At 63.2% G+C, this 24,647-nt stretch overlaps 1 protein-coding gene across 2 annotated transcripts in view; it reads right to left on the minus strand.

Moving 5' to 3' along the window:
- Positions 1 to 24,647, minus strand: part of BEGAIN (brain enriched guanylate kinase associated) — a 37,589-nt gene that overhangs the window by 7,541 nt on the left and 5,401 nt on the right. The window contains exons 2-4 of one of the 2 annotated variants that reach the window (XM_087856218.1): positions 20,811 to 20,839; positions 4,969 to 5,058; positions 605 to 766 (exon numbers count right to left, since the gene is read on the minus strand). In XM_087856218.1, coding sequence (XP_087712344.1) covers positions 605 to 766; positions 4,969 to 5,058; positions 20,811 to 20,839 — 281 coding nt within the window. Of the gene's footprint in view, positions 1 to 604; positions 767 to 4,968; positions 5,059 to 20,810; positions 20,840 to 24,647 lie in introns of those variants that run through there. The other variant, XM_087856219.1, reaches the window with a different exon arrangement.

Consider the following 24,647-nt stretch of genomic DNA (forward strand, 5'->3'; position numbering starts at 1 on the left):
CGCTGTTTAAAACAATCCGAGCCAACGGCAAACTCTGCGTTCTCTTTGCCATCTTCCTAAAGGCTGGAAAGTGTGTAATATATTTTAGGAAAATGTCTTCAACCTGCAGAACCGCGGTTTTAGAAAAGTTTGGCTTCTAAGGGAGTAACTACTCAGGGTCCAGCACACCTTGCCCAACACTTCACTTGCTGCCATGCCGCTCAAGGGAACGGTCCCCAAACACTGGTTCATCTCCAGGGCCAGACACCACTTTTCCTATCAGAGACCCAGGGGATGGTGGCTGGGGTCCCGGTGGGCCAGGAGGGGTCTGGACGTGCACTTGTGTCATGCTGCTGTCCCACCGAGAATATAGGAGAGATATGAACAGAAGTTGGAGAGGTGCCTGGGAAAAGCCTGTCCTGGCAGTAGCTAGACCCGGGGTCAAATCCCGACTCAGCCGCTCTTACCACAAAGTGCGACTTTGGAAAAGGAGCTTGCCCTCCCTGAGTCCCGAGCTTGGCATCCACAGCTCAGGAGCAGGCAGGGTTCCCCGGGGCTTCAGATCCCGGGCCCCGCCCCCCGCAGCCAGGCCCCGCCCCCGCGCGAACGGGCCCCGCCTCCGTACCTGCGCAGCTTCTCCGTGACCTTCTCGAGCTCCTCCTGCGCGCGCCGCAGCTCGATCTCCAGGTAGTGGCGCGTGGAGTCGAACTCGGTCTCGAGCTTCTCGAGCTTGTGCGTGGTGTAGGACAGCCGCTTGCGCAGCTCGCCCTTCTGCTCCTGCAGCGCGCTGCAACGACACGCGGCGGCGGGCCGGGCCGCGGCGCTGAGCGCGGGAAACTGAGCCCCAGCGGGCCAGCCGCGGCGCCGTGGGTGCGCCCCGTGTGCGCCCGGCCGCACGAACACACGCGAGTGCGCACGCACGCGCACACCGGACACCCCTCCCCGGGCGGCACCCAGCCCCTCGGGGGTTCTGAGTCGGTCTGGCCCCGTGGCTCCTTCAGCTTCCAGCGGCGCCCCGCCCTAAGTAAATCCCTGCGCCGCCCCCCCCCCCGGGAGGAGAGACGTTGACCCCCGAACCTGGCGAGTGTTGGGGCGGCTTTAAGGACCCTGGTGTGAGGAGCGCTCATCAGCCCCCAGGCTCCCCCTGGATGGCACAGCCTGCAGGGGCCCCCACTTTGGCTCCTCCACGGCGCCGGGTGGGGGAGCTGAGGGCCAGCAGCCGCAGTGCCACACTGTAGACCAAGCCTCCCCTCCCCTAACTGGTCGTGCGGCCCCAGGCTGTGTGACCTCCGCGCCTGGGAGAGGATGCGCTGTGCGCCCCGTGCCCAGGCAGGCCCCGCCACGGTGGCCAGCTGGCTGCACACAACTTCGGAAACCCCGCACAGTCCTGGCCTGCTCGCGTCCCCCTTCCTCCAGAAAGCCTTCCAGCGCCCCAGCCCCAGTTCTTGAGGCTCCATTTTCTCCACAGACTTTGGGCTCCTCTAGCACACCGGGGCACTGAGCCCCCAGCCCAGGAAACAGAGACACAGGATACTGGCCCACTGACGGCATGCCCTGCAATTCCACAGTCAGGCGAAAGGCAGGAGGGGCAAGTATGGTGGCCGTGAACTTCACCGGAGCAAAGCCACACCCTCCTGCGGGCCACCACCCCGCACCAGAGTGCCGCCTGGGGATACTCCTAAAAACGCACTGATCTACGCATGCCTCCCTTTACAGGCTGAGCGCAGGGTCGGGGCTGCTGGCGAACAGTGGGGCCCAGAGGGCTGACTTCCTGCAGGCCAGGGGCTGCTGGCGGAGGGTGCCCAGCACCGGGTGTGTCTGCTGGGTGTCAGGCTTGGGTGGAGCTGGGATTCCGGCTCCGTTCAGCGCTCTACGCATGCGCTTTCCCCCATCCCCTTCCCCCGCCCCGGGCTCCAGTAACAGCGAAGCCCACCCAGGGTGGTGCAGCCCACAGGTGAACTCCAGGCTGGCATCACGGCGTGGGCAGGGCCTGTGCTGTCACATAGACTTGCATCTGGTCCCCGCCAGCATGGGACTCCAGGCTGCCCACGATCCGTTCAGGCCTCAGCTTCCCCGTGGAAGGACTGGACCGCCCCCATCTTGCCCTGTGGTCACAGAGCCCAGGTTCTGAGAAAAATTCTGCCCAGAGAGGGGCCCAGGTCCGAGGTGGGGGAGGGCGGCAGGTGGGCCCACTGTTTGCTGGAACAAGTGCACAACCCCAGGGGGCAATCTGGAGCCAACACCCTTTTGAACGGTCATTTCTGGTGCGTTTGCTGTGGGCCCAGGGAAGCGGGAGCAGAGACAGTGCCTGCTGCAGACTGTTGCATGGGAGGGGAGGAGAGTCCCAGGCATCGCCCTGAAAACCTGGCGGGAGGCCGGGCGTGGGAACTCTGACTCGGCCTGGAGGTGTGGTGGGACCTGGAGCAAGAGCCCGACTTCTCAAGACCTCCGAGACCCACACCGGAGTGAGGGACGAGGACGCGGGCCGTCTCCTTCAGCCTCCGGCCCAGTGTGTAAGCCACGCATGTTACCACGGGCGCACAGCCAGCAGATTGCAATCAAATATTCCTGGATTCCTGCCCACGTCCACGTTTTCTTTTAAATAAATAAAATAAAAAGTTGCCTACGTTTAAGAAACCTCAGAGAAGGGCGGGGCCGTCCCCATGGGGGTCAGACTCCAAGGAAGGTGCAGCGTGTTAATCCAGGAGAGCCCTATGGCACAGTGCCCACGGCTGCCCACGCAGGTCTGGCTGCCTCCTCCAAGCAGCATGCCTGACTGCCCCACCCTGCAGCTACAGATCCCAGATGGTCCTCGGCCCCCCGCTTTTCTCCCTAGTGGGGTGGCGAGCTGCTTAGCTTCTTAGGGACTCTCCCATGTCAGCCAAGGCCCCCCCACCCCCGCAGGCAGCGTCGGGGGGTGGGGGTGGGGCAGCAGCCCCTGAAGTCGGTTGTCCGGTGGGGGCTACAGGTCTACCCACAGCTCTCTGGCAATGTACAGGTGGGGTCTGCACCTGCAGGAAGAGGCGACAGCATCGTCCATCCACTCGTGTGGCCACCTGAGTGGCCACCCCCTGCCACCCAGAGCCAGTGACCATTCCTCCCGACTGTGGTCACCCACTGCAGCTGCAGCACGGACCCTGCCACCACGCAGACTGCCCAGTCCTGATGTGACCCAGCCACAGGTCCACCCATACCAGGCCGTCCTTCCTTCCTCTCCAGCCCCGCCCCACCCCGTTCCTGGGCCCTTGCAGCGGCCCCCACCCGGTGGAGACGTGCACACACAACAGGTTCCGCCGTGAGACAGCGTACGACAGGGCCACGAGGTGGGCACCTGGTCAAGGCCTCCCCCTCACCCGGCGACCGCTTCGCCAAGCTGGCCGTTCCAAGCCTTGCGGCACCCAGCGGCCTTCCAGACATACCGGGCAGCTCTGTCCTACTGACCCTCAGACACTCCTCTCACCCACCCCCCGACCCCTGCCCTGGCCAGGCCTGGGACCACAGCACCCCCAGGCCTTGACTGCCACCGCTTGTGGCCCCCCAGACACACCTCTGACCCCTCAGTCACAGCAGAGGCCCAGGCCCACCACCGGAGCCCACATCGTCTCTCCCCGTCTCTGCCCCCCGGGCTCCGTCCAGTCTGCAGACCCCTCGGCTTTGCCCAGGCTGATCACCAGGGCCCTGTTTGCACCCAGCCCCTCCCTGTACATCTCAGGCTGAATTTCCTCCCCGCCCCGCCACATGCGAGGCATCCCCCAGGCTTCCATCTCCAGCCTGGGTCTCTCTCTGGTCCACCTCTTCCCTGCCCCCCCACGTCCAGCCATCCAGTGGCCTCTCCGCCCCATGGCCCACGGACACCTCACACTCTGTGGTTCAATGCTGCCCCCTCCCTGCCCTCTGCAGTCCCCGCCCCCGAGAAGGGCACAGCTACCCTCAGTCCCCAGTCAGACTCCAAGAGGCCGTGGTGACTCTCCTTGCCCCTTGCCCCTCACAGCCGGTCACCGAGTCCTGGTGATCAGCTACTCAGAAATTTTGGACATGTCCCCTCCTCGTCCTGGTCCAGGGAGGTCCCGGGCTGGGCATCCTGGGGTCTGCGGTCACCTGGGTGGTGCCACCATCGCTGCCAGTGCTGCCCGTGCTGCCCCCTCCCTGGGCTTCGACCCGAGCCCTGCCTGACCTCCGCCTCGGTCTCCGTATCTGTAAAGCGGGGATGTGTGCACACACGTGGGGCGCTAGGGCCGTCGTGTGGTCCGTGCCCTGCCCCGGCTCACCAGAGCCCCCGAGAGATGATGCCAGAGGCAAGTGCTGTGTGGACGTAGGGCTTCCGGGCTCCTAGGAATCTGGGGGGATCGCTTGGGGCCCAGGGCCTCTGCTTCCCCCTGAGTGAGGAGTCGACTTAGGACGCTCTAGCGTCTGGAAACAGCCCCTTAACAGAAGCACAGGGAGGGTGTGGGAGTCCTCTGTGAGCAGCCCAGCCCGTGCCAGGCCCTCTGATAAGAGCCACGTTCCCGGGTCGGGCGCTCAGGAAACCCGACTCAGACTGTAGACGGGTGAAGTCACCTTGCTTTGCCCTGTTCTTGGTGAATCGAATCAGGACGTGCACCTAACCTGATGGGTGTGGGGGGGTGAGGGGGTGTTTTCCAGTTCCTTCTGGCCCATGGGAAGCCCCTGGAAGCATGTTCCCGGCTCTCAGAGAAGAGTGATGAGCTCAGGAGTGCAATCCCCCCTGACTTCCACCAGCAGCTCTCCCTGGACACTCAGGGGAGGCTTGAGCCCCAGGACAGAGCCCGCAGCTAGGGCCAGGGGGTGCGGGCTGTGGGGCCTCGAGGGCCTTGCCTCTGAGATGGATGGCACAGGAAGGTGTGGCAAGGACGTGCTGGTGGCCCAATGCCCTTCCCCCTCTGTCTCGGGCGAGTTGACGCAGACACGGGAGGGATGTCTGGGGACAGACGCAGAGACACCAAGGAACCGGGGAGACAACAGGTATGTTACCTGTCCCAGAGCGAGGGCGAGGACCTGGCCAGTCGGCCCTGCAGGATGCGGGGCTGCCCAAGGCACGAGGGCACCCAGGGGCTGCGCAGCCTGTGGGCGAAGAGGACAGAGCTGCTCAGCGTGGGGGTGGGGCTGCAGGCCATGGGCACAGACAGAGAGAGAGGTGTGGAACCTCCCCCCACGGGCAGCAGGACTCCTTATGGTCAGCAAGGTGTTGGGGTGCGGGTGGGGAACGGGGGGGGCGCCCAGCCGGTGCACCTGCCAGCTCTGGCTGCCTAAACCCAGTGGCGGCACTGCATCCCACCTGCCGTGGTCTCAGCCTCAGAGAAGAGTCGTGGGAGCAGAATCCCATTGGTTGGAGATCCCAGGAGGCAAGGAGCATGGAGGGACAGCGTGACGCCAGGCCTCACCTGTGCTGGGCACTGAGATGGGCTCACGCGTCTAGACAGGGGAGGGGTGTCCTGGGGGCTGAGGGACCTGGCAGGAGTTAGGGGTCCAGGTCAGGGCCCACTTGACCCTCCCTGGGACCCCTTCTCATCCAACTGTCTGTGGCCTGTTGGGGCTGTGCAGTGGGTGGGCCGGAGGGGAGCGGGTTCAGCTGGATGGATGCGGGAGGGGACCCAGGTCTGCCCTGCCCTTCTTCGGTACCAGTCTCTCCAGGGACACTCTGGTGGCCTCACCGGCCCCAGAGCCAGAGTGGAGATCTGAGGAGAGGATGCAGCCCTGGAAACCAGGCTTCCAAAAAACACTAGAGACACGGGTGTTGAGAGAGCAGCATAATCCCATTTAAAAAGATCTGTATACCGACAGCCACAAAGGGTAAGGTAGGGAAGGAAGAGTTAATGTTGCCATGGGTGGGTGGTGGGGTTCTGGGTAATCTGAAAATTTTCTTCTATACTTTCCTAGATTTGTCATATTTCCTATAGTGATGAGAAATCAGAAGAAAAATTACTAAGGATCAAATTTTGCACCCCACCCCCCAAAAAAGGACTTCAAGGGCTGACTTGACAAGCTGAGGGGGAAGTGGGGAAGCTCTCAGCCCTGGGTTGTGCCCTGCACACTGGTCGCCACTTCCGGGAGCCCCTGTGTCCCCATCCATAAGATGGGCTGTGCTTGACCCTGGTCTTCTGAGCTGGGGCCCCAGCACGCTGTGGAGGAGGGGTGGCGGGCAGGGCACTGGCTGGGTCTCTGGGTGGACCGGACTTTGAGATTCCGGCCCCAGTGTTCACCCTTGGCCAATGGCCCCAATGCTGCCGAGTGAACAGAGCAGGGCAGGACGGGCCGGTGTCCTTGGAAGCATCCAGAAACCACCAGTCTGCCCTGGGTGCCTGGACCACAGCCCATCCTGTGGGAGTCCCCATCCCAGCCCTCAGCCAGTCCTCATTCCAAAAGGCCCCTCCACAGGGGGGGTCCTGGCAGGTGAGTTTTCAGAAGAGTAGCAGGAAGTTGGGGCCTGGGAGAAACTGAGGCCCAGGGAAGGGGCAAGGCTTGCCTGGAGGCCCAGCGAGTAGGGGGCGTGGCTGTGACTTGGTCACACACAGGGCATTTTTGGCTGACAAGCTGCTCTTGTTCTGACACAAAGGCTCATTGCCAGCCTGAGGCTGGGGAGTGCCCCTGTCCTAGAGACAAGAAAACGGGAGTCCAGAGAGGCTAAGCAACTCTTCCAAGATCACACAGCAAATCTGGCGGTAGGATGAGATGAGAGCCAGATCTGCCGGCTTCTCCTGGGGCCGCCACCCCCTCCCGGGGCACCTGTGTGAAAGGACGGCAGTGGGGAGGGAGGGCCACCCCAGCCCACAGGCCTGCCAAAGTGTTTAAGCCGAGAGACTGCAGAAGAGGGAATTACCTGCCTCCCAGTTGGCCCTCCTGGCCGGCTGCCGGCTGCCAGCAGGGCCAGTGACTGCCCCAGCGGGAGCTGGCATGGCAAAGCCGCGGACCCGAGGACGACTAGTCACAGTGCTACCCCTCGCTGAGCACGCAAGGCCACCTTCCCACCTCGGCTGGCAGAAGGGCCTGGTGACTGCTGGGCAGACAGATGGACAGAGGGGTTGGCCCAGGCTGCTGAAGCCAACCTGCCCTGAGTCCCGGGGCCTTGGAGATCCCGGGCTCCCCTTGTGGACATGGGCGTCCTCAGTGGGGAACAGTGGCAGCCTGACCCTGTGCACCTCGAGATGGGCCTGGGAGGCACCCTGGACCCTGGTGGGGGGGCGCTGGGAGGGGCAGGATGTCTGAGTGCTTCCCCTGGGGAGTGGCTGGCTCAGGGAGCAGCTGGGGAGACCAGCCTGCCAGCTTTGAGGGGCTATGGGTCTGAGGGGATGGAGGTGAAGAAGGGGACACAGGGAGCATCTCTCATCCCGGTGGTGGAGGGGTGCTGTCATCCCCCATCATACAGGTGGAGATGGCTGCAGCCACCTGTGGCTGCCTTTGACCAGTCCAGGTGGAGGGAGGGGAGGAAGGGCCTTACAGACACACCTGAGCCCCCCCACACCAGGCCCCCATCCTCCTCCCCCTGCAGGAAAGGATCACGGTGCTCTCCATTCCTCTCTGATGCCCCAAACATGGCCACACTCACACCCACCATCTGGGCAGTTGTCCGTGCTATTCCCTCTTCTGGAATGTCCTTGCTTCCCTCCTCTCAGTCCCCAGAGCCTCTTTTTTCTTGAGAGGCTCTGTTCAAATGCCACCTCTTCTGGGAAACCTTCCTTGGTTCCCGCTCACTGAAGGTTCCCTCTCTTTCCTCCTCCGTCCCCATCAGACTGCGACTGCCTCCTGATGCCCTTCCTCCATAACTCAGGGCCACCTGGGGCCTGGGCCTGGGCTGTTTGCCCTCTGTTCCCCTTGATGTCTGAGGCACCGGGTGCCACGCTGGGCATGGGGAGGAAGGGCACGTGAGCTCCGGGAGCCCTGGGGTGCTAGGAGAAAATCCTTCCCCGCTCCGCGGCGTTGACAAGGTTACTGGGTCAGGTGCACCGCGGTGGGCCGAGGGCGCCCGTCCGTGGGGGGCTGCAGTCTCTCTGGGGATGAGGTGGGGCCGGGCGGGAGGCCGATGGGGGGCATGTTGGCTGAAGGAGCCACAGCCTGCCAGCTCCCAGATGCCGTGAGCCTTTGGGCCCTGATGTCCCCGCGGTTCACCCCCCACAGGACAGCCTGTCTTCTCGCCCCATGGCGCTTGGGCCCCACCCAGCAGTCATGCTCCAGCAGCCCCAGACTGTTTGTCACTGTCCACATGCTGCAGGCAGCCTCTCATCTTGGTGACTTTGTCCCCGTGTCCCCTCTGCCCGGATCGCACGCACTCCCTCCCGCTCCGGGTTAACTCCTCCACACCCAGGGCCTGATGGCCAGGGGCCCGACACCCCGGCCTCCCCAGCTGGCCCCGGGGCAGGGATCGGTCGCTGCTCGCAGGTCCTGGGGCTCCTGCTCTCCCCTCCCTCTGGTGCCCCCTGAATTACGATCTCCCCCCAGCAGCAGACACACCATGTGTCCCCTGTGGTCAAAATTCCCCCACATGTGCCCATCCCAAGATCCTGTCCCCCGGGACTCACCCCTGCTCTGCCCCTCCCCGAGCTGGCCTCCTCGTTCACCCTGCCATCGGGCTGCCATCAGTCTGAGCTCTTCCTTCCCCCCTCAGGGCCTTGGTCCTTGCTGCTTCCTTGGCCAGGGACATTACCAACTCTTTCCAGGCCCGCCCCTCCTCTCCGTCAGGCCCCGGCCCCTGGCACAGCCTGCCCTCCCCGCTCTGGCTCACTCCCGAGGAGGCAGCACCCTGCTTCCTTGCCTGCTATTCCATGGGGCTCGCCCTCCCTGTTCACCTGCCATCCTTAGCACCCAGCCCAGCCCCTCCCCGCTAGGCTCCGAAGGCTGTGGGAAGCCCTTACGATGGCCCGCTGGACCCGGGAGCGCATCCCCGCAGAAGGCCTGGTGCTACATGCCTTCCCCAGGAGAAGCCAAAGACAGTCCCTTCAGGACCTCGGTGTCATCTCTCCCGCCTCCGAGCAGCTCCTGTGTCCCAGCCTGTGCTTGTGTTCAGTGGTCGCCCCTTCCTGCTGATCCCAGAAGAGCCTTTTCTCTGTTCCTCTGGGGAGCCCACCCTGGCTGGATCTCTCCCGAGGGGCAGGTAGGCATGAATGGTCAACCCACACTTCCAGAGCCTTCCGAGGGCCCACCTGCCCCGGGTGCATGCATCAACCGGTTCGTCCAGTCTCAGATTACCCCATGAGGGAGGCGGGCACCAGACCCACTTCACAGACAGGGAAACTGAGACTCATGGCAATCAAAGGAGTGGGGTCCCTCAAGTCACATGGGTTCAGTGCCAGGCCAACTGCTCTTCCCCTGACGTTGAGATGACAGATTTCAACGCAAACTGCAGTGCTCTGTTGTTTTCTCCGAACCACCTCCCCTACAGTGTGCTCACGACAGGGCGCCGTCGTTCCCCCTCTGAGGGCCTGTGAGGGCTGCCTGCGGCCAGCCTGATGGACGCAGGGCCTGGAGCCCAAGAGGAGAGGCTACTCGAGCAGGGTCAAGGGCAGATGGGTGGGCCTGGAGCCCCGCAGGGCTGGCCAGCCAGCCTCCTGTTGGATCCTGGAGCTTCTCCCCGGAGGAAAGAGATCGGGCCCCTGCTGGCACTGCTCTGGCCTCAGACACGCCGCCCGGGGCCCCAGCCAGCCCTCAGCTGGCCTCTGTCGCAAGGGCACCAGCAGTGCCGCGTGCAGAGATGGGCACCCCAGGCCAGGCTGTCACTGTGGCCACTGCGCTGTTGTGTGAAGGTCCCGGGGACAGTCGTGTATGTGTGTGTGCGCTGATGCTTATGTCCTGGGGGAGGGGACTGTCCCGGGGCTGACCTGGGGGGCCACAGCCTGGAGGGGTCACCAGCTCAAGCTAGGGGGTGTAGGGACTCCCTGAACTCAACGCCTGCCCGAGTCCTACTCTCTTCTGGCCCCTTGACTAAGGTCACCCAGTGGGACTATCGTCCCTGCCTTCCCCATGGCCTTTGGTGACATGGCTATTTCACCGCTCCCTCCCGCTTCATCCCTCCTCATCTTATCAGGTGGCTGCAGCCCTGCTCCTGCTTCCCACTCTCTCTGCCAAGGCAGAACCACGTGCCAGGAGCTGGCAGCACTGTGGCCTAGTGGGCCCTCGGTGGCTGGGCAGACCCAGGGGTGCCCACGGCTGGGACAAGCAGAGTGACACGGGCAAATGGACAGAGTAGGTGCAAGTCACCCCTGAGCCTTTGCATATCCTGCCCTTCCTGCTTAGCATATCCCTTCCCTGCTCGTTGGTTCTTTGGTTCACCTCCTCTAGGAAGCCCTCCCAGACTTCCCACTGGGTCAGAAGCCCTCTTGGCTATCCTGGTCCCAGTCTTACATGCAGGTGGTGCTGTCTGGATGCAGGGGCTGTGTCTGCTCCTCCTGCTGAGGGTCCCAGAGCCTGGTGCAGGGCCAGGTACATGCAGAGCCTGGTGGCCAGGCACTGGAGGTGCCCATGGCCTCTGGGCAGCCCTGGTTTCAGGACAGCACAGTGGCCCTGAGCTCCCAGCAGCCTTTTCAGGAAAGGCCTATCAGGAGAAGGCCTGAGGACTCCGGCCCCCAGAGAGGAGCAGAGGTAAACAGCAGGGCTCTGGGGGCCCACGGAGGGCTGGTGAGGGCAGAGCTGGCCCCCTCTCTCCTGGTCACTGCTGTCCTCACATGTCCTCATCACATCTGTGTTATAGACCAAGCCCCTGGCCCTCAGTGGCCACATGACCTGAAATGTCACCTGTGAGTCGGGCCAAACCCAGGCCTCCTGACACCCAGCATGGGGCTCTGTCGACCCCTTCCAGCAACAAAGACCTATGGACAGTTGGCATGTCGGCCTCTGGGAGAGGGGGCCGTCAGTGGCAGAGAACGTGGGTCCCTAGCACGTGGCTGGCACATGGAAACGCACAACTAACTCTTGCTGCAACAATGACCGGGGTGGGGTGATGCGGTGGAGGGCTTGCACTCCAGGGCGGGGAGGGAGCACCCGGCCCAGCTCCCACACCCATGGGGACGCCCGGCTGGCTTCACCAATGCTGGCTCCCTTCAGCCATCCCACTTCTGACACCTGCTCTCTTCCCAGCTCACCATGGGGACACCCCTCCCTCCATCACCCGCCCAGTCCCCGTGCACCACTCCCCACATTCCCTCTCTGCCTCTCCCTTCATGGTAGGAGCACTGGGGCCAAACCCCAGCCTGGGGAAGGCCGCCTCTGCACGGACAGCAGGAAATCACAGAGCTGTGTGACAGGCCTCACCCTCTGCCCATCCCACAGAGTGACCGGGAATCTTATCACATGTCCTGTCTGTCCCCTCTCCCACCTACCTGGAAAACGACTTCTCCCCTTCTGCTGCCTGCTCCACCTCCCTGCCCCCACCCCCAGCTCCACTCCCAGCTGCTGACCTGGCTTCCCTCTCCGCTGAGGAAATGAAGCCGGCCCAAGGGAGCTTGCACAGATGTCCCTGCCAGGTGTACCCACCTACCCGCATCTGGCCCGACACCTGGCACCGCCCGCCGGTACTACAGACAGCCCGCCAGGCGGCCGTCCGCCCACTCCAGGCGGGGCTCAGCGACTCTCCCCTTGCTCCCCAAACACCAGCCTCTCCCTCTCTTCCAGAGCCTTCTCTCTGGCATACGAGAGAGTTACGTCTCCACCTCGAGAACAACCTTCTGCTTGCCCTCCAGATCCTGCCCGTTCCCTGCTCCTTGGGAAGCCGTCTGTCCCCACCCCAGCCTGCCAGTGCCCCCCAGGGAGCCAATGGCTTGGCTGGCCCCTCCCCCTCCCACAAGCACCTCCTTCTTGAAGGTCCAGAGGTGAGAACATCCTGGCAGGGGCCAGGGTGCATCCCGGAGATGTGCTGGCTGGAGCCCAGGCCTGGGGGGAAGGGCTGACAAGGTGCTGGCCAGGGAGACGTGGGCAGAAGGCGCTGAGTGCAGGCCAGATGTCTGATCCTTTCCCTCAGGGCACCAAGCTTGGGCTTGGGGCTGTCTGTCTAGTGGCTGAGCCGGCAAGGGGAGCCCAAGGAGGCTGTCTCAGGAGGGCTGGGGCAAGCCACAGGGGCCCTGGGAAGCCCTGGAAGTCCTGGCTCTATGAGGGCTCCTTGGGCACCCCTGCCCCATCCCCTTTCCTAACACCGAGCTGGGCCCTGCGGGTCATCTGCTCTTATATTAGACCCCTATTCTAGACCGGGGGGGGGGGCGGCCTGGAAGGCGGGACACCGCACACCTTGGCCCCCAGACCCCTCCCCTGCCCCGAGGCCATACCTGCCCTCCACCTAAAGTCTGTGTTCGCAGGGGGGGGGGGGAGGAGGAGGGGGGGAGGTGCCCACGGAGAGAAGGGTGGATGGAATGACCATGGAGTTGGCCCCATAGGCGATGAGGGTCTCTCAAATTAACCTCTCAGCACCTGCCATCTGCCTTGGAGCCCCGCTGAGAGGTGCTTCCGGTCAACACTTCCATGATCAGGTTCATGACTGCCCACCAAGGAACCCACGTTGGTTCCCTAATCCGACCACCCACCGGCCGGCTCGCCACCGCAAACACACATGGACACACATTAGCTGGATCGGCGGGAGGGCCTGTTTTCTGGAATTCTGGGATTATGAAGGTAATCCGAGCTGTGGGAGGCTTATCAGGACCCCTACACTGCGGGTCCTGGGCAGCTGGCCCCAGCTCTGCACTCCCTCCACTCCCCGCTACTCTGGGCCCCTGGCTGGTCCCGCCCTCCCCTCCCCTCCCCGGCTACTCCCACACGTCTTCAGGCCCACAGGAGAGGTCCCCAGGAGGACAAACCCCAGCTGGAAGAAAAGGACCAGCGCGATGATGCTGTGGGTTTTAGCCCCGGGCCATAAGGAGCCGGGCTTTCTGGGCTTTAAGTCCAAAGCCCAAAGGGGCACTTGTGACCACTGTGATCTCCTCCTGGAAACAGCTCCCTGAGATCAGCCCCATTCCGTCACTCAATCACCCAGCAAGACCTACTGTGCGCTACCGGCCTGTCTCACTGAATCCTCACCTCCCTGGGTGGGGGGTGCTGCCCATCGGCAGACAAAGGGGTCGTGGCCAAGGGCAAGGGCCCCTTTCAAGGGCACCGGGCTAGTAATGGCTACTAGTAAGCACCTCTCCCGGGATGGCCTCCCTTTCTCCAGGCAGCCCCTCCAAACGTCACCACGGGTCCCCCAGCCCTGGCCCCCACCCCCTGCCAGGACACGGGACACAGAGGCGTGGCACCTGCCCCGGCAGGGCACCCCCACGCTGTCGGCCACAAGGGACACGGGAAGAGGGGCTGAGGACACCAGGAGACCCGGCCCCCCGTCCTGCTGCCTTCACCCGACAGCTGTCTTGTCTTCCCCATCTCAGCGAGCAGCAACTCCATCAAGACGGACGCCTCACTCTTGTCCCAGTGCGGACTCCCTGACCGGCCCACCAGCCCCAGCACCTCGGGGCCTGCGGAGGGACGGGAAAGAAGCAACTCTCAGAGGGGCAGGCGGTTAACAAGCCAGACAATTCATCACGTGCCAAGATCCACGGCAGCAACATAATCCTGGAAACAACCTTCTAAGGTAAGTGCTGTTATGATGCTCACTCTGAGGATGCAGAAACTGAGAATCAGAGAGGTTCAGAAACTTGTCCAAGGCCGCACAGCCAGTAAGTGGCAGCGCTGGGATTCAAGCCTAGGTGAGTCACCTTCTTAATCACTTACTTCATCAGGAAGGCTTTCCAGAGGAGTAGGGACTCAGATGTTCTGTGAGGATAGGAGACTTTGAAGGGCAGGGCAGAAGAAGAAAGAACAGTTTATGTGCAGGGTCTCTGTAGTGCCTTGAAACCCAAAGGCAGAAATCAAAGTGAGGTAGTCATACACACCATAGTAAGAATTGGCCCTTAAGACTTCCTCCACTAGGGTCAGGTTTAGAAGTGGGGCAGAGAGCCTTGGGGGACCCCACTTAGGAAGGGACTGGGCCTGCTGGGTGGGGCAGAGGAAACAAGAGGTGGAGAGTAGGCGGTCTGGAGGGAAGGGACAAGAAAACCCAGTGGTAATCCTGGAGGCATCAGATGGGTCTCAGCAGGTGGCCAGTCCCCAGGAAACCTCTTCCTGACTTGGCAGCCCGTCCTTCAACCCTCAATGAGCGCCTACTGCATGCTCACCCCACCCAGAGCATGGGGGTGCCCTCCAGGACAAGGGGACTGCCCAGAGCAGGTGTGCTCCAAGGGTAGCCCGAGCCCGTGGGTAAGAGGGCAGCCTCTGTGTCCCCAAGCCTGCTCTCCCCCTGCAGCTCTCCCTATCTCAGGCGGAGGCCCAACACCCAGGAGTTGTCCTGGATGACCCCCCTCCCCCACACCCCACATCCAATCCGTCAGGAGACCCCATCCGCTTTCCTCCAGAATACACCAGAACCCTCTGCCGTCCTCCATGGCCACTGCCCGGGTGGTCAGAGCTGCCATCACGACTCTCCTGGTCCCTGCCCAGCCTCTGTCCTGACCGCCCAGCTCTGACCCCTCGTTCCGCACAGACCCGGCCGCAGCATGGCTCCGCTCGCAAGCCCTCAGCAGTCCCCCCTCACCTCCCCAGCCTCCGCATCACTGTGCTCAGCCACTCTGGCCTGTCCCCATTTCTCAGAGGTCGGCTCCTTCCTCTGCACCTTGTACCCGCTGTTTCCTCTACCTGGAGCTCTTTCCCCCCCACAGGGGCGTGGTGACCCTTCGCCTGCTCAGGCCTGCACCCAGGGACCACCTGCTGGGCGGGGGCCTTCCCAGGCTGTGCTGCCACCACCCCCACCCCGCCCCACCCCCAACACACTCACCGCCCTTGGGTTTTGGGGGCACTTTTGGTCTCCATAGCCCTGGTCACTGTGGTATTTATTTTAAAAAGTTTTCTGTCTCCTCTAACTAGAGGAAGTGTTTGGTCACTGCTGTATCCTCAGCGCCTACAACGGCCTCTAGCAGACAGTGGGTGCTCAATAAATACTTGTCAAGCATGCGATCGATAAGCAAATTAAATCAACGATGACAACCCAGGGGGCCAAGGCAGTGGAGACGCCTAGGTGAGAGAAGGGGGTGTGTGGAGGGAGGCAGGACAAGCCCCCTTGAGTGACCGGCGGGGGGAGCAGCCATGCGCGGGGCTAGAGGTGGCCTGGGTGCCACACAGGCGTTCGGGTCTTCTGGGGGCCAGCGGGGATGTGGAGCTGTCAGAGGCGTGCCCTTGGCTCTGGGCTTCAGGCCGGGTGCTGGTGTGGGCCAGAGGGGGGGACGCTGGAAGGGGCACCTTCTTCTCTGACGGGGCAGGTGTCGTGGGCACCCACAGGTGAGTGCGCTGCACTGTCTGGTCCAAACACAGACAGGACTCTTCCCACTGGGCGCTGTCCTGATGCTTGGGGACGCTGGGGCTTTCCTGGCCCCACAGCCCTCCAGCTCTGTGACCCTTCACGGCTGGGAGAGCAGGAGGCAGAGAATACCGGGAGGCCAGGGCTCGGCCGCCATGTGAGGAAGACCGCCGCCCCACCTTCGCGCCCTGCCTCTACGGGCCACTCTCCCACCTGCCCCCAGGCTCTTGCCCCTGCTGGGCCCCCAGCCAGAAGCCCCCCTGTCCCTGCTCCCCCTCATCTCAGCAGGGCCCCCCATCTCCTACTGAGGCCAAATCCCTCCACCAGAGGCTCTCGAAGCTCTGAGGGCCTCCCAGGGGGTGATTTAAAAAAATAATGAAAAACACTGTCCCTGAGGGTGGGGGGAGGAGGGTGGGGGCACAAGTGAGGGAGAGGCCCCCTCTCGAGCGCTGTGAGCAGTGGGGAGTGGCCGTCCCTCCTCCTTCCTCACTATTTGCCACAGTGCGGTTTCATTCAAAAGCATTTCCTGAGCACCTACGACGTGCCGTGCCGTTCTAAGCACCGGGAATCGGCAGTGGCCTGCTATTCTGGCCAGGGGTGGGGGAAGTCAGATAACAAACAGAAAAAGAAATAAAGCAACTCACTAGTCGGCTGGAGATCAGGGTGGCAGGGAAATCAAGGCAGAGAAGGGGCAGGGTGGGGGTTGATATTATAAATGGAATGGGCAGTTAGGAAAGCCCCCCCGTCCCCCTGACATCTGAAAAAGATGTGAAAGGAGGGAAGGCAGGAGTCATGTGGATATCTGGGGAAGAACATTCCAGGTCGAAAGGAAGAGCCTGTGCAAAGGCCCTGGGGCAGGAGCCTGTCCAATGTGTTTGAGGAATGGCAAGGAGGCCAGGAGGCTAGAGGGGAGAGTCACGGGAGAGGAGGTCGGTGATATTTGACATTTCTGCCGAGACCTGGTGTCTGTCTCTATCTCCAGGATGTCAGGCTGGTGTTGCCCCATAGCGTCTCCAGTGAGGACAGCGGCTGCTGGCAGGGGCAAAACCACAACAAACATCAGTCATCTGAGTGCATCAAAGAGTGTAAGCCGAACACTGGGGTGTCCCTGGGCAAAAAGCTTTAATCCGAAAGGAAAAGCCAAAAACATTCAACTGAATTAAAAGTAAGAACTTGTGTCCATCAGAGGCCCATTTCGAGGGCGGGAAGCGAGCGGCCTCTGGGAGGTGATTCGCACACGCACGAGCGACAAGGACTTGGCCCAAGAACACCCACAAGCCGGTCAGACACCCTGATGGGAAAACGCACACAGAACTTACAGAAGAGGCACTCCCAATGAGCAGTCATCCAGGGAAGTGCGGTTAGTGCCACCCCGAGAAACAGCCCCCCACCGGCTGACGAAGATGCAAGGGCCGGGAGGCCGTGGAGACACAGGGACCCCGTGCTGGACTAGAAGAAGCACCCTTCCGAGCGTGGCCCCCCTTCCTCCTGACCATGCAGCTCTGCTCTGGGGCGTACCCCCAGCCACGCAGCACGTGGTCCCCAGAGCACCTGCAGGGCAACATCCAGTAGCTCGCCCGGGTGGTCCAGGCCGGAAGCCGCCCCCACTCCTCCAGCAGCGAAGAAAGGGATGGCAGTAACGTCACTCACACGTGCTGCTCCACGACAGCCAGCTGTGGGCCACCCCACCCCCCGACACGCAGACATGACGTTCCGGGGAAGAAAGGCCAGGCTTAAAGCGCAGGCTGGAAGACTCCGTGGATGTGAGGTTCTAGACCAGGCAAGAACAAGCTCTGTCAGTTAGGGACGCTCCTGGGTGGCCAAATGACGCAGAAACAGGGAGCCGCTTGTCACAAATGCCAGGGCCCTGGAGGCCTCTGCGGAGCTGGAGGGAGCTGAGACTGGGGCGGGGTCTTGGGGCGCCCCTGGAGGGCCGGCAGCATTCATCTTGACCTGGGTGCTGGCCGTCCTAAACTTCATCTCTAAACTGCACAGATATGGATTCCTTTTCTGTATGCTGGTCACAGTTCACAACTTTGAAAGATTCTAGTTGGGGGGGAGGGAGGGGTGGACACATAGCGGGAAGAGCTCTGGTTTCCGGGGCACCTGCTCCGTCCCTGCGGTGGCTGACCCACTTTCCTACATCACAGAGGGGACGGGGCTTGCCCAAAGGCCTGCAGCAGACAAAGGGGCCACGGCAGGAGCGAAGGCAGAGGGGACCCTGTGCAGAGGGAAGCAGAGGAGCGGATTAATTTGGGGATTAGCCACGGGCCCCCGCATGCAGCCAGCCAGCTGGGAGTCAGTCGCTAACAGCCACAAATACTTTCGTGTCACAGGAAGAGTTGCGCAAGCTGTCAGCGGCAGGAGGGCCGAGGGAGTGAGGGCAGGGGGACACAGGATGCCAGGTCAGAGGTGGACGGACCTGGGGGAGCACGACTGTGGGCCAGCCCCTGTGGGGTACTGGGGCTGGAAAAATCGAGGGGCAGACGCAGGCTATGCTGGAAGGGCCCTTCCCCGGGGGGGCTCGCTGGAGGGCACTCCATCGACCTGCGCTCCCCACACCCTCACCTGTTTCCCAGAGTGCATCCCTGCTTCCTCAGGCCTCCCATGGCCTTTGTGCCTCTTGGGAGGCCTGTCCGGTCTATTCTCCTTACAAACACCTATTCATTCTTCAAGCCTTGGCTCAAGTACCTCCGCTTCCAGGAAGCCCTCCCTGATATCCCAAGCCAGTGTCCCTGGCCTGGGATCCCTGGGAAGATGTGTTGATGGGCCTGTGTCCCCACCTACTCTAGAGGGTTGGCCTGGGTCTTACTCAGCACCCAGGGCAGGACTCGGTACACGGAAAGGGAATGATTCCACTGGAGCGTGAGGCGCAAGAGAGTCACAAAAGGCACAGAGAAAAGGTGACAGAGAGAACAAAGAGTCTGTCACGTGGACAAGAAGGCCGCTGGAAGGGCATTCTAGGCAGGGGAATAGCACAGGCCAGGGCAGAAAGGTTTGGCAGCTTATTTGGGACTGTGAAGGCCGACTTCAGTATGGGGTGGTGGTGAGCAGAGGCAGTCAGCAGAGGGGCTGGGGCAAGGGAACCCATAAACGGCACTGCCGAGGGTCAAAGTGATAGGGTCTTTCTGTCCACTCATCACGTATTTCCTGGACCCTCCCAGGAGCCAGGCTTAGTTCCCGGGATAGGGCAAAGGGCCTGCCCCCCCAGGGGCTCCGTTCAGATCCCCGGGCCCAGCCTGTGATGTGCAGAAATGCACTCTAGGGGCAGGAGGCGGGGCCCTGGCACAGGGTCACTCTTCTGGGGGACATGCCAAGACCCCTTCAGTTGGATCACAAACGCATCTTCTCCTGCCGGGGGACCCACCAAGTGTGGTTCGGATGCCCCAGAGTGAACCTCCACCCGGCCCCTGCTATGGGCCAGGTCTTGGGTGAGGCACAACATTCTCCCAACAGCCCTGCCAGGGCAGGGGTGGGGTGGGGGTGGGGGTAATTAGGACATCCACTTCACGGATGGGAAAACTGAGGCCAGAGACTGGATCTGTGGGGCCCCAAGCCCCATGACCTACCCCTGTCGACCAACTTCCCCTACATCCCTTGGGGCCTCTTGGTCCTGGACCCCTGGCACTAAATGCAGGACAGAGCCCTACAGGGGCAGCCCCCGCACTGGCTGGGAAGGAAGGGTCTGGCAAGGCCCTGGAGGCAGCTCTGAGAACACTAATGGGGCGAGGAGAAGACGAGGGCAGGACCCTCCCTTGTGGGATGCTATGCTGTGTCCTGGCCCCATGGGACCCCCATTCCCACCAGCTCCAAATCCTGCATCGGCTAAAAGCCCAAGTGGCCCAGAGCAGCCCAGAAGCCTGGCCCTGGCTACTGCCACTGGCCTTTGGGACTCGGCCCGGGGAAGCCCTGAGCCCATGGGGCAAAGCCATGCCTGACACCCTTAGCATCTCAGGCAATGGATCTGCCCAGGTGGCTCACCTGTCCACCTGTGTCCTCCCTGTCCCCCTGCCCAGCACACAGGAGTGGGTGCCCAAGGCCTTGGCTGGGCATGGGGAGTGAGAAAAAGAGAAAGCGAACCAAAGAAGGGACCCCCCCCCAAGGTGGTCTTGGGGTCCCCCATGAGTGCAACCTTTCTCTCAAGTCCCAGCTGAGTTAAGCGGTGTCCCCTTCTTCATAGGGACCCATCTCAGGTGCGGAGACCGGTGAGATGACAGCCAAGGTGGGGTACTGGGGACGGCCCCGGCCTGAGCTCAGAGGTTGGAGTTCATCTGTGCGGCCACAGCCAAGGCTGCTGCTCCTCGCGCCTCACCGGCCCCACCCGGACCTTGACCACGACAAGGCGGGCCTGGCTGAACATCAGATTTTGGGTCTGAGCTCCTACGCCCTAAGAGACTGGACTGCTCCTCCCAGCCCAGGACACGTGTGTCCTTGCCCTGTGGGTCCCACAAGAGAGGGCTGCGCTCCAGCTCAGTGGCCAGGAGATGGCCCTGCTCTGAACATCCGGTCTGGGGCCTCTGTGTGAGCCCACCTGTCTCTGGCTCCCACCTGGGCATTCCCAACTCACCCACAATGAAGGGTCAGCGCGGATGGCCCTGGGTCTTCTTCCCCTAGACCCTGGGGCATGTTCTGGAACAAGCCTGGGCTCTGCTAGGTCCCAGACCCTCAGGGAATATGCCTCCTGGCTACCTAGCTTGTCCGGATGGATGCTGATTCTGGCCTTGGGAGGAGGGGCAGCTGGAGGGGGGAGGTCCAGAGACCCTCTGGACCTTGGGGACGGTCCGAAAACCTCACAGTCAGAGCTGGGCCTGCTGCCCACACGACGCCTCAGCTCAGACTCCGGAAGGAAAACACGGGAGGGGTGTTCCCTAAGTGGGGGTCAGGGTGGCCAAGGGAAGTCCAGGAGGAAGTCGTGAATATTCACATCGGCTGATCCCTGGCCTGCCGCGAAGGGCGCCCGGTGCAGTCCACGATGGCTCAAAGTTTAGTACCCGGAGGGAGGCCGCGGGGGACACTCCCCGCACTCGCGGGATTCCCCCAAAATGGCTCCAAGACGAGCCCGCCTCGGCTGGCCAGCCGCGAGGACTCCATCCCCCACCCCCGCCCCCACGAGGCGGAAACTTAAAAGCTCAGAACCAGGCAACTGTCAGCTGGGGGCGAGGGGGGCGGGCAAGCCGGCGCGGGGACCCGGCGCGAACAGCGGGCGCGGAAGCCCGGAGGGGACAGTCGAGAGTCCCCGGCGGCGCACGCGGGCCGGCGCAGGCCCTCGCGGCGCACCCCCTCCCCCGTCGCCACGGCTGCCCCGGCCCGGGCCGAGGAGCCCCCGCGCGCGGGGCTACCCATTGTCTCGCGGCGCTCACACACGCACCCCACGGCGGCACACCCGCCCGCGCCGGCCCCGCCGAGGCGGCCCGGGCCCCGCGGCTGCGCCCGGGTGGAGCCCTCCCCCCGGCCTCCCGAGCGCCCCCACCCCGACCCGGCCCCGCGAGCCGCGGCTCGGAGACGCTGCACTCACCTGAGTTTCTCCATGTCTGCGGCAGAGGCCTGCGAGAAACCAAACGAGAGGGTCAGCAGGCAGGAGGCGTGCGCTCCGCGGCCGCGCCGGGCGGAGCCGGGCACAGAGGGCACGGGCGGGCGCGGCGGCGGGGCGCCTCGCGCGGCTCGGTCGGCGGCAAGCCCGGCCCGCGCGCCCCCAGCCCCTGCCCCCACCCCCCGGCCGCGGTCCCCGAGACTCAAGGGGTGCGCCGGGCCGCGGCCGAGTAACAGGTGAGCCCGCCCGGGCCGCCGCGCTCCCCGGCAGCGAGTTACGCCCCCCGGGGGGGAAGAGGGGGCCGGCCCGGGGACTCGGGATGGCACGGCCCGGGGCGATCCCGGTCTCGGCCGAAGAAGGGGGACCCGGCCCGGCCCCGTTAACTCTCCCGCGGCCGCGGCCCCCGCCGCTCAACGCACAGCACCCCCCCCCCCGCCCGTTAACGCTTCCAGCCCCGCGCTCCCTCCCGGAGGAAGCCGAGCCCGGAATCGCAGAATCTCCTAGTCGGAGAATGTTCGAATCCGGGAATTGGGAGACATACGGGCTTGCAGAACCCGACACTCACACGATCCGAGGGTGATGGCATTTGGGACCTCAGACTCCTCAGTCTGAGACCCCGCTGCCCTCAGATTCTGGGGTTCCGGGCCTGGCTCGCCCCTCCCGGGCCCGAGGGATTAACCCTTGCGCGCCCGGCTCGCCGGCGGGGCTCCCTGCCGGGCTTGCGCAGACCCGCCCGCGCGAGGCTAGGAGACCCTCCCTGCCCAGCCCCGCACAGCCGGGCAGCCCCTCCGCGCGCCGGGCGGGGAGACCCACCCGCTGCCGTTAACCCTGCGGGCGCCGGCGAACGATGGGGACCGCGAGCGGCCCGGGCGGGATCGCACTTCCTGCGCGGAGCGGGGGGCGCGGGGCGGGCTCTCCATCGCCCGGGAGAGGCCGTTCCCGGGGGCTTTCCCCGCGTCTTTCCGTGCCACGACTGGCACTAAAGGGGGACGGGGGTCTGAGCCCAGGGACCACGCGACACACCTGGGAAGACTGATGACTGCCCATCCCGGCCCCTCGCTCCGGGCGCCGCCGCCGCGTCCGCCGGGAGCGCGCTCCGCTCCGGTCCGGGCCCCACGCCGCCTCCCCCACCGCCCCGCCGGGCGAGGGCGCAGCCCCGCCAACAGCGCCGAGCTAGGAGGCCCGGCCCGGGGGCCTCGGCCAGGCTCGGCCGCCAACTCCCCGGGTGCTCCGGCAGGCCCTCCCGGGACTCCGCTGGCCTGTTTCCTCACCTGCGATACGGGGTTGGGGGCAGGGGGAGGCGGACGAAGCGCTCTGCTGCCCTTCGGCACCGGCGGGCTGCTGAGGGGCTGGGTGGGGGAAGGAATTTTAGAAGAAAGGATCCGCAAGGGGCCCGGATTGGCCACCAGACACAACACTCACTCTAAAAGTTGTCGGAGACCACGAGCCCAGACCCCCTCTAAATACCTCCTCCCCAAAGACAAAGAACTGGCCGCCGGGCCAGTGCCTCCCCCGAAACCCCCTATATGTACCCCACCTTTCCCAGGTCCCCATCCCGGGGCTCCGCACACTAGATCCCAGTATACAGCAGGCGCTCAATAAACACGGACAGTGCATGCCTAGATCCCACACCACGGTGGCGTGTCTTTTCCTGTCTCTTCTCTCTGGCTGTGAGCTCCAGGCAGGAGCCCTGTCCCTTCACCAGGGCACCCCCAGCGCCCAGAGGGCCTGGCCTCCACAGGGCCAGCGCAGGGCAGCAGGAGCCCTGCTTTCTCAGGGTCAGCCCCAACCGGGTTCATACCCAGCCCCCAAATTCCAAGTGTTCCTCCATCCACCACCGCTCTCTCACACATTCATTAGCTCCTGGCTAAGTTCTTGCGGTGGGAGGGGGCAGTCAATGAGGTGAGCCCTGCCCTCTGGGGGCTAACGGTTGAGAAAGGAAGCCCCCACTCTGTGCTGGGAGCCCCCCTCAGCAGAATGGCAAAGATAAATACTGGTACTACCAGCCGGACCCCTCCCCCCCCACGCCTTACACCTTGGCGGCTCTGAGGCTCCTCAGCACAGCCTGGCAGGGAAGCAGTCACTCCCATTTTACAGACAGGAAAGCAAAGGCCAGAGATGAGCCCAGCAGGGCCTGGAACCCAGCCCTCAGAGAGAGGCCTTTCCCCCCCCCAAGGCTAGGGACACCCCTCATATGTCTCCAGTTGTCTCAGTCACTCACAGCGAATGACCTGCCAGGGAGTTTGTCTAAAATTAATAAGAATGTATTAAAATTTAATTTAAAAAATCTAGCATTAATTATTTATATTGAATATTTCAGCTCTTCTAAAAGGTCTGTCTGGGAATTTCGCCCCCAAGAAGGAATGTCAGGGGAAGGTGCTGAGTTGCCCTGCTGGGGGACGGGGGTGGCAGGGCAGGAAGGCTGGTGGGGAAGAAGAGGGGCTCTAGCCCTGGCATCTTGGAGCCCCTTCCTTCGCTCCGCTACTCCAGACCCTGAAGCCCAGCTCTGACCCGTCCACGATGCTTCAAATTCTCCCCAGACCCACTGCCTATGCCCTCATCCTTAAAGGTCACCTCCTCCAGGCAGCCCTCCACGGAGACTCAGTGGAGTTGTTTGGTTTGGGTCTCCATACCAGACTCGTCCTCCCTGGGGCAGGGCCTTTCCCAGCCGTGTCCCGGGGCTAGCCTAGCACCTCGCCCAGGGATTGGGAGCTTGGACCGGCTCTGGATGCACATGTGATGTGCAGCCTTGGCTGTATGCAGCTGGGGGGCAGGCAGAGCAGTGAGGCTAGCCCTGTGGGGAGGTGCTGTGCCTTTGGCAATGGTCTTGGTGTTGGGGCCAGAGCCCCAGGTTCAAGTCTTGACTTTGCAATTCATAAGTACAAGATTTGGGAATATTCCTGAGATGCCCCTTGTATGGATGAGAAAAACAAGAGAGCATGAAACGGGCTTGTTCAGAGTCATCTAAAGTAAGCCAAGGCCTGCCTCGTGCGCTGGGTAGAGGAGAATGGAGACACTGCCTGGGTTTCGGGCCAGGGGTGGTGTCCCCGTTACAGGAGGAGGTCAGGGTTGGTTGGGGACCATGAACATGAGGGGCCTGTGAGATGGCCAGTGTCTTCAGTGTGAAATGATGGGGTAGGAAATATCCCCACGGCCTTTTTGGCCTCTCCAGGCCTGCAGGCAAGTGGGATCCCAGCGCTCTTCTCTGGGGACTCCCACACTCATGGCCCCACGCCTCTTCCTGCAGCACACTGTGCCCTTGTCCCCTCCTGGTGGTCCAGCCCAGCAGCCGCCTTTATTTCCCTAAAACATTCCATGAGCCCTGCTTGTTGGCTCCTGCCTCAGTCACTTGCTCTTTGTCTTTGTCCCCGAATGCCATCCTCCTAGTGGCACCTGGGCACGGTGACTGGCACACAGTAGGCACTCCCAAGAGGCGATGGAAGGAGGCAAGTCTGCCTAAACTTCCGACCTCCACTCCGACCTGCCCCTTACTTGGCACACAGTGCCCACACTGGCCTCCTTGCTGGTCGCAAGCTCACCCAGCTGGCTCCTGCCTCAGGGCCTTTGCACTTCTTCCCTGCACCTGGAATGCTCTGCCCCACATCTTGTGTGACCAGTGCCTTCCTTCTCTGACGACCCATCTGAAGTAACTCCTTGCCCAGCAAAACACTTCTCATCTCGCCGGTCTCTTTGGACTCCTCCTCCTTGGTCATTTGTCTGCCTGCCCTGGCCCTGTGCTACCCCTACTGCTGGGCCCTCGGTTTCTGCCACTGTGTCTCTATCCCCAGGGCCTGGCACAGAGGGCCTCCGATGGCAGGTGGT

The sequence above is a fragment of the Ursus americanus genome, chromosome 26 (genome assembly GCF_024610735.1).
Source record: "Ursus americanus isolate L20-20 chromosome 26, mUrsAme1.1.p, whole genome shotgun sequence".
Classification (NCBI taxonomy): domain Eukaryota; kingdom Metazoa; phylum Chordata; class Mammalia; order Carnivora; family Ursidae; genus Ursus; species Ursus americanus.